The 9,580-nt window shown below is 40.9% G+C and overlaps 1 protein-coding gene across 1 annotated transcript in view; it reads right to left on the bottom strand.

Annotated features, from left to right (window-relative positions):
• The window catches only part of EHBP1 (EH domain binding protein 1), a 204,935-nt gene that overhangs the window by 4,567 nt on the left and 190,788 nt on the right, over positions 1-9,580 (bottom strand). Inside the window, exons 21-24 of the mRNA XM_031060945.1 lie at positions 4,244-4,343; positions 3,105-3,124; positions 1,369-1,481; positions 700-913 (exon numbers count right to left, since the gene is read on the bottom strand). Coding sequence (XP_030916805.1) covers positions 700-913; positions 1,369-1,481; positions 3,105-3,124; positions 4,244-4,343 — 447 coding nt within the window. The remainder of the gene's footprint in view (positions 1-699; positions 914-1,368; positions 1,482-3,104; positions 3,125-4,243; positions 4,344-9,580) is intronic.

Here is a 9,580-nt window from a genome sequence, read left to right as displayed (position 1 = left end):
TATGGAATACTGTGGCTGCGCGGTGTAACAAAGCTAAAATAGATTTACAAATGGGGTTTTAGAGGATAAGCTCCTCCACAGGATTACATATTGATTTTAAATATAAAAAGCTTATCATATAAACCATAACTACAAAAATAGTGAACCTATGCATAAATCCTTTTAGAAGAGCACCCACTTCAAACTATAAGCCAAGAATAAATCAAGATGTACAAAATCCGAATGAAGATCCATTTCTTGGGCAGAAAATGAACACACCACCCCAAGGTGTGCAAAAATGAACTTATCTTTTCTAAGGAGGCATTAAAACTCGACTGAAAAAAAAATAAAAGAAAGGAGTGAGAGGCAAGGTAGCTGGAAGCGAGGCATCCCGGCACTCGGCTGCAGCTGCAGTGAAAGCAGGCTCTGAAACGCAGCACCTCTGCACAGGAGCAGCTGGCTCCAAAAGCCGGGCGGGACGCGCGGGGAGCTGCAGAGGTGCAAACAGACCCCGTTTACCTGCGTTTGCTTTGGCCTCTTAGTGAGGGGTTCCGGCCTTTCTCGGTCGGAACAGTCCAAGAGGAACACTTTCTAGCTGGAAGCAGGCAGCGCGTTAACTCTCCCTTCCTTATCTCTACGGCTCCGTGGGGGAGGGGGGCAGTATGCCTTTTTTTTTTACCACCCTGGGTCATTCATGTGCTCCTCGTGAAGTGCCGTAACCCTCCAAGAGGCCATTCAGCTCCCGGTGCCTGCAGATGAGCGGCCGGGAAGGAGCCGCCATCTCCACATCACTGAGCATCCCACCGGGCAGCACCTCCGGCCGCAGCGCTGCCCCAGCCACGGGCACGGCAGAGCCGCCTTTATCTGCCTCTATCAGCAGGCTCCCACCTTCCGCAGAGCTCTTCTCTCTCCTTTTTTCCCTGTCATCAACCAGCTAAGTAAATTGGTTGACAGATTTTTAAACAGCATAGTCACGCGTGGAAGAGTTAGAGCAATTTACCAAAACAGTAATTACCACCTTTCAAAGACTTTTTTAAGTTCCAGTTTGGGTTGGTGTGTTCTGCCTTTCTTTTGGAGAAACAAACTGCTCCCATCCTGTTACATACACATATGTGTGTGTATATACATATATGTATTTTTTTTCCTGCCCATATACTTCGGTTTTGGAGGTGGTGCTGGTAAAATTGAGATCTGTCCTTGCAACTCTTTCAAGGAGCCCACGCACTCATTAGCAATCGGCTAAACGGCCTCGGAGCCGACAGTGCTGGGCTGTCCGGGCAGCCCCTGCCTCTCCAGAGAAATTACACTGGAAATGGTGTGCTTTTAGCAGGGCTTCCCAAAAACCGCATCTTTGCATCTTCTGAATACAGAAAACACCGATGCACCCACTGAGAGGCGAGATGTCACAAATGCGTATTTTGAGTTTTCACAGGTGTTTAAATCCTGGAAGAGTTTCTCCTTTAATATGGTTTTTGGGTAAAAGCAGGTAACTGTTAAAAGTTCTAGAAGACCAATAATCCTATTGCGAGCAAAAATGCTAAATGAGGACTTTTTGTTGCATAAATAAAAAAATCCCCCAAAATAACCAAAATTCTCCAGCACTTATGTTTGCTTCCTAAACCTCTGTTTACCATACCACCAGCAGCAAATTAACCAAAAAAAAAAAAAAAAAAAAAAGAAAAAAACGAGAGAGGGAGGAAAAAATATATCTTCTGGAGTTTGGGCATACCTCTCTGAATTTACAAAAAGAAATTAAAACCCCATTTTTGTTCCAGACAATGCGTAAATGGCAGAAGCTGCCAGACATTCAAAGCCTGCTGCTAGGACATTCCAAGGCAGTATACATAGATGAGGCAATTAAACATCGAAAGTTTCGGTTTAAATCCAGGATCTCTTAGCTCCTCTCTAGTTTTAGATTATTTTATGTTTTAAATATTTCATCAGTACAATTCCAAATTAATCTGGCCTGTCTCTGCAGAAAGCAATGTATATATTTATGACCCAGGATTATCCAAGAATATAGTGAAGACAGACTTATGCAAAAAATATAACTACAGATAGAGAGATAGGAAAAAGCTACCTGAAACCTGCTGCTTTTTTCCAACAAACTTATGCTCCCAGTGAAGTCTCCAAACTAATTAGAATTGATTTATTATGGATCAGGTACCTTATCAGGTGAAGAAAGAAATTACCATGGACAGTCAAAGGGTTGAGAGGTCAATACAGAATAGCAAAATCAATTTGCATTGATTAGACAAAAGGTCCATTTTACAGAGCCCAAAGGATTAACTTTAAAGCAAACATCTTTGAACTGTAAGGCAGCATTTGTGACTGAGAGGTATAAGTGGTGCGGCATTAGAAAACACTTAAGATATTTAAATAAGAAAATAATGCAAGCAATGGTTTAAGCTATCTGGATGTTTATTTTTTATTATGAATCATCCCAAGGATTATTGTACCATTCACTGGAAAGCCCTATGGAAGGGGTGCAATTGTTTCATTTATCCCGTGTCAATCTTCCCCTGAGTGTTACCTCCATTCAGGTGAGGTGACTAAACTGGGGAGAGTCACAGGGAGGGAGAAACTCCATGCAAAGGATTGCACTAGTCCTGCTGCTGCTCCTGATGAAATATTTACTTGACAAACTTAGTGTTTTACCACCAAAACCAACGAGGCTTTTCCCTCCGAGTGAGTTACTGTTGTAGAACAGGTCTGGAACATTAAAAGGAAGAGGCCCTCTTCTGTGGGTCACCCCTTCCTTTTTCTGTGGCACCAAAAGCAGCACAATGCCGCAGGAAAACCAAGAGAGCATTACTGCAACAAAAACCTGTAAACCCCAGACACATGCTCTACCTCCTCATCACTTTGTTTTCAAAGTTTCTTGCAACAAGACCATACTTCCTTGTCCGTATCTCGGTTATTTTTTAATTTATATTTTTTATTCCTGAAGAAAACTTAATACTGGGATTGCAGCCTCAGCACACTTGCTGTGTGCTATCACTTGAAGTGATGCAAATATCAGCACTACTGATGGGCTTCAAAGAAGCCTCCACGTTTGGCACTCCCAGGTGCCAAACCTGTCTGGCAGTGAGAGCCTTCCCCCCTTGTCCCAGCACTGCTCTTACCTTCATCATGTTCTTTTTCCCTAGGCAAGTTGCAAATGTTCATCAATATGTTAATTACTAAATCATTAAACACTTAAAAGCACCTTTAACTTACATTGATTTTAGGACTCGCAACTGACTTTTCTCTTTAACTTTAAGCTACTCCAAACAAATGATACACAAACTTAAAATCTGGCTCAGGTGGCCTATTCAGTAACAGGGCCTTTTCATTTCATGTAAGGTTGGCTTTAATTCTGTCAGTTTAACTCCACTGCACTACATGATGCAATTATTTCATATTCATCTCTGGCACAGCTGTTGTGGAATGTCCAAAGTATAAAATATTCCCCTAGATCTAATGAGCAAATTCCAGCATCAACCTATTCACCAAGGTAACGTGACACTGGAAGTATTATTCTGTATATATTCTGCCCTAACCAACAATAAAAATTAGACAAGGGATTAGAAAGCTTAATATTTTGCAGGTAAAATCCTCTGTCAAGTTCAGACCCAGCAGGAGATAGGTGAGCAGAGGCTCTTCCCAGGGAAGTATGCAGGCATCTACACTAGGTGGCATTATGGAAAGAAATATCAAAGTGAAACAACTGGAAGAGAAGCACTCGGGGCAGAATGCCTCTACAAACGAGCAGCACCTTCTCCCTTCCTCAACACTGCCAGTGAGAAAAGGTTCATTTGTCCTTACTTTGCAGTATCAGCGGTATCACTGCACTGTGACTGACTTACTGACATCCCTTCAGCAGAGATGGGACTGAGGGTTTTCTACAAAGCAGGTATGACTCAAATTTGGCTCTTCTCTCTGAACAGACTTCACCTGTCTCATCTGAGGCACAATCCAAATCTATCTGTGCATTTCTAAAATGCAGTTTTATTCTGCTGTTGGGCTTTTGAAAATGTAACACTGCTTAATATTTCTTTAATTTCTTTTTTCACAGCTCTGGTTAATCTTGTGTCATTGCATGCTTCTCATTTTCAAGTCTGAAATATGAGAAAAACAAGTTACTCAATGTGTAACACATCCACACTACTCACTTTTGAGGAGTTTTTTTTTGAAGCCTAATGGGAACAGAGTAAAAAAAGTTTTGCTTTTATCTAAAGAGTAAATAATCCTTTTGTAAATACATATGTTCATCTGTACTTACAGAAGAGAAAGCTGGTTCATTCGTCTTATTAAGGCATTCTTCTTATTAACCAGCATGAACCACTCCTGCATCATAGCTTCTTCTTCTTCTGTGTTTCTTCCTGCAATCAAGAGAACTTCATTACTTCTGTGGCATTTCACAAATTGAGGTACATATTTTCACTTCAGGTTTTGGAGTATCAGTTGCCAGTATCACTGAGCATGACAATGCATATTTTCAAATGGTAAAAATATCATATGACTGCAAAGTCCTGCCTGGTTTATAAATAAATCTTTGAAAGCAGCCATCCTCCAGGATGCATTGTGGTGTTCTTTATCATGCTGACCCTAAATAAATACCTTTTAAAAGGACTGTGTATTTTAAATTCTCCCAAATAAATGATACAATTACAAGTGAACAACCCTTACTGCTAAAAGATGTCTGGTCATCACCAAACACAAATACAATCCCTGTAGGCAAGATCCACTCCACCCATGCAAACCCAGCACAGCCAGGATGATGTGGCAGGGATCAAAGTAGCTGCAGAGGAGATGCTAATCCTGAACTCTTGGCTAAGGTGTGGGCACCTGCTCAGCTTCTGCGCTCATGGCCACTCTTCCAGATGAGCTGGAAAGAGCTGCTCCTCTCCTCAACCTGCAACCAAAGAGAGCATCTGCACAAATACAAATAATCCTGGGATCCAGGTACCCAAGGGTCCCACGTGTGTATGCATGGACTAGCACCCCTTTCCCTAGCCCCCACCCATCCCAGGCAGGATCAGGATCAGGACTCTTCACAACCCACATGCAGGCAGTGCTAAGCTCTACCAGACTCTATAAGACTCTGTGTCACCACCCCTGCACCATGAGCAAAAGGCAGATGAGTGTCCAGAAGGCTCCTGACTGTGCTTTCCATGTAGCAGGGCTGCTCAGCCAACTTCCACCCTCTCTGAGCTCAGGGACTCTGAGGAAGTCCTTTGTGGAGGCTGTGCTTCTGTGAAAACCTGCCATTCTCATACCTCATGCTGAGGTGAAGAGCAAAGGCTACATGGTCCTCACTGAATTATGAAACTCACACATTTCATAGGGTTAAAATGAATCAAGGAATAAACTTGGAATAAAGGCAAAGGAGCATGAGCTTGGTCATGTGAGTTTGTTTCCCAGCTTTGATAGTGCTTCATTGGGAGAGTGTGGGTAGATGTCTGAGTTTAAGCACCTCGTGTGTAATATGTGAATAACCACCTGTCCTGATCCTGCAAGGGTGCTAAAAGCAAATTCTTTGGTGTTTGTAAAAGGGTTTGAAATCTCTCATGCAAAGTGCTGCACACTTGGGGACGCTACCTTGTTAACTTAAACCATAGGATCCCTAGTGGCAGAGAAGCCTTTTCTAGCACCTGGACCTGGAAAGACACCAGAAAAAACATTGTTTTGCCCTAAACCAAAGCATTCAGTTTGTGGATGGGAGTGTTTCAGATGCTCTCCATGTGCATGTTCACACCCCAGTGCCACAACAGCGTGCAAGCCCAGACCTACAAGGAGAATCTCACCCTCACCAGGTGTGAGCCTCCTGCCTGCAAGGGAAGTTTTCCAGCCTTCTCCAAACTCTTTGATTCCCTCTGCCATGGCCATGAGGCATCCACACAATGGCAGGAAAAGAGGATGAACAGGGAAGTGGGTCAGCTTGGGCTGGAACTGGTTGATGCCCACAGTAAGAAAAGGTTACATTTGGCAGGCTCTCCTTTCTGATAGGAGACATCCACCCATATCCACTTGTCTGCCTGGGAAGTGCCTGGTCAATGAATTTCCTGGAATGGTGCTTTTAGGGCCACAATTTGCTAGCAGTGAGACAGGAAGGGTGAAGCATCCTAAAGCATGGATGGACCCATGGTGCTTTTCCAAGCAAAAGCAGCAGGGCCCAGCTCCTGGGGCAATGGAGCAACGAAAGAAGAAATCTGACATGTAGAAACGCTCTCCCCCATCTCCACTTTGGTGCATAAAATATCACACCATGGCATTGACAACAATATTCAGCAGTTCAGTACACTTTGCTGGTAAGTTACAGATCAAAGGCCTTGCTGCTGTACTGCTCCATCTAACAGGATCTGCTTTTGGAAGTAGATAATAATCAGTATTACCAACCTTTTGTTGAAATGCACCAAGTAGTCGAAACTTATTCAGGGGAGAGGTCAAGAAGAAGGGGATTTTTTTGCCTTTTTTTTCCCTTGCAAAATGATCAGTCTATTCTGTAATGCATAAGATTTTTTACTAGCAATGCGGCAAAGTTCTCACAACCAGACATCTGTGGCTACAGTAACATTTCAATGAATTTGTTTGTTTTGGGGTGGACAGGGATGTCTGGCTCAATGATTACAAATACAAGCCCTTGCTGCATTTAATTTTGCAAACCTTGAAAAAGAAATGGGAGAGACAAATATCTCCAAAGTGTTTGGCTCAATGGTGGATCTGACTTTGCTGACTTTCGTACCATGCACTTTCAGGTTAAGAACACAGACTTCAGATATAATCTTCTTTCTATTAATGCATTCCTCCTAAACACAGTTAGTTGCAACATATAATGAGAAAAGATCTGGGTAAAGCTTGGAGCTGTTGTGCCCGATCTGCACAGGTGCCAATTTTAATATATCCGTGCTGACACCAAAGCACATGCAATATCCATCGAATGGGCTGGTTTAGAAGTGAATTAACAAAGTCTTGATTGTCTTTACAGAATTTTAAATCTGTTTTTGTATTCGCTTTGGACCCATGTGATGCCCTGACACCGGTCATGTGATATCGGCTGCGATAGGCACAAATCCCCGGGCAGCAACAAAAGAAGAAAGAGCAAAAAAGAAAAAGCTGAGAAAAAGCTTGCAATTTGGAAAAAGGCCAATTTTACCCCGGCGAAGGCCTTTTTGATCAGTGAAATGACACATGTGTGCAATATTAATAGTAGTCGATGCTGATATTTTATTTGTTGACTGTCAGCTTTTAAATTTTTGTGCACAGAGCTGAAACAAATTCTTCCCAGGCAAGCAAAATAAAGATGAACTCCCATATATAAGAAATTTAAATAACTCTTCGGCAAATACACTGGCATTAGAGCATTACTTCATTTTTTTTTACTTGGTGAAAGGATGCACATGAAACACTTTCAACAAAGAAAAACTGAGTGTTCTTACTGCAGCAACACTGCAAGCTAAACTCACATGTACAATTTCTAAATAAAAAATTTAGAAAAAGCCTTTCTTCAACACGGTTTCACTCTGTAAAACTCAAGCTGCTGCTGGGGTGGTTGTTGTTTCCACTTTCCAAGTGTAAAACAAGTATTTAATTGACTTGCTACAAATGCTTGAAAATTTAAATTGGGAAAGTATCTGTGTTGTTCATGGGGAAAAAAACCCCAACAAACTGTACAGATTATTTAAATGAAGCAAAAAACCCATGCTGGAGAACAAATCGATCCCACACATGCAAACCCCTTATCTAAGCCAGTACAAGATGCTGAAAATCTATAAATAGCCCACAGATCTTAAAACTTAAATTTTTTCCATAATACATACATTACACTATTGTTTTTGATAAACAACAACAACAAAACCCTTTTAAAGCTAGTAAGTTGGACCATTACAAATTAATCCTGACTTTAATAACTGGTTAAAGACCCCTTCAGCTTTATAAGTAACAAAAAATATTAAAGCCTGTGATCACAGCGAGCTTTTCTCATTTCTCCTCTAACCATTTGTTATTTAATCCAATACTAGTAATCCAATTTGTCCATCAGACTTTTAAAGGGCAGAATGCAACTTCTCCAGCTTAGACACTTTTCAAAGTACAATATATTTTTCAAATGAATGCTGGATGTTTCATTTTTTCCCCAACTGTTCCTAGCTCTAATGTATGAGAAAAAAAAGAACAAGATGAACATTGTTCGTACTGATTAAGTAAGAGCTCATTAAAGAGCTGTCAGTGCTGTACTTTGAATATGCATGAAGCATATAATCAGATCTAGTACCGTCACTAGAGGAGAATACGGTAAGTACAAAGGATTGATTTAATTACTTAGAGTGGGCTGTGGTGGTAAAGCAGTCTTGTTAGCGCAGAAAGAAAAGGAGGTTGTATTCTGGCACGGTTAGGGGAAAAAGGCAGTTTTAGCTTCTGCCACAATACCTAATCTCAGGATAAAGCACTTTACATTGTAGCTTAAAATGAAGACTGCCAGTTTTCTAAAAAGACCAGAATTCATCTTATCTTGTTTAACCTCATCTGGTTAACTATCTAGCAGAACATATTTATTCTCTTTAACACGTAATTATGCTTATACCTTTTTATCCTATAGTTCAATAATGACTTCTGAAAACAGTCTTCAAATAAGAGCGGGTAGTGCTGCAAACATCATATGCATGCAAACTGCTCGGTAAGAGATTTGAAAAATGCAGCACCAGAAACTCAGATGAAACAGTGAGCACACACGCCTTTATGTGAAAAGTCAATACAGTTTTTAATGTTGGACTTTAACCTGAGGAGGCTTCTGGCAGGGTTTCTTTCATTTATTTTCTTTTTCGCCTCTTCCTTTTTGCCTCCTCCTCCCCCCCACTTTTCTTTTCTTTTTTTTTTTTTTAAATTAATTCGTTCTTGTTTTATTCTTCCTCTAGGAATCCAAGGGAATTCTCTCACATCAACTCCCAGTGCCATTTTCTAATTTCATTGTCTGGCTTGAGTGGTGAAGGATGCGTGCTCTATTCTTCTCTTCACTTGACATCTATCAGAACCCTCCTCAGTGATTAGGAATGAGCCCAACACCAAGCCTCAAATAGCACAAGACATTAAATTGTGCCCTCAGATATGAGAAGCTCCTACTGGCTTCTGAGTTGTGATTCCAAGCTGTAATAGCTCCTGCTCAGGATGCCATAGAGGCTGCAGCATAAAGTTTGGTAATTTTGTCCCTTACTGGAACAAATTTTAGTGATAGCCAAAGTACTGATAGTGAGAATTTTAATGATAGCCAAGACGAAACAAACAAACAAACAAACCACAACCCCAAATCCCTTTCCCTTCTCCTGTGGCTCATCACACGTATTTCTGATTGTTATATGAAATAAACTTGAGTCAATTTTCTTCTACAATACTCAAGAAGCACAGTAACAAACACATTACCATTTTCTGAGAACAATATAAGCAACTAGCTTATTTTAATGTTGTACAGCTTCCTGGCAGTCTTTTACAAACACATCCTCCTTTATATTCTTCTGGATTTACAAATGGATTTTTGTTTACACTGGAAGCTAATGATATCTTAAATTATTTAAATAAGAAGCATCTTGATCTTCAGAAAAGACATTCAGAAATGTCTTTTCTGAAT

This window comes from Geospiza fortis, unplaced genomic scaffold (genome assembly GCF_000277835.1).
Source record: "Geospiza fortis unplaced genomic scaffold, GeoFor_1.0 scaffold134, whole genome shotgun sequence".
Lineage (NCBI taxonomy): Eukaryota > Metazoa > Chordata > Aves > Passeriformes > Thraupidae > Geospiza > Geospiza fortis.
Note: the sequence above shows the minus strand (reverse complement) of the source record. Positions and strands in the feature narration are given on the sequence as shown.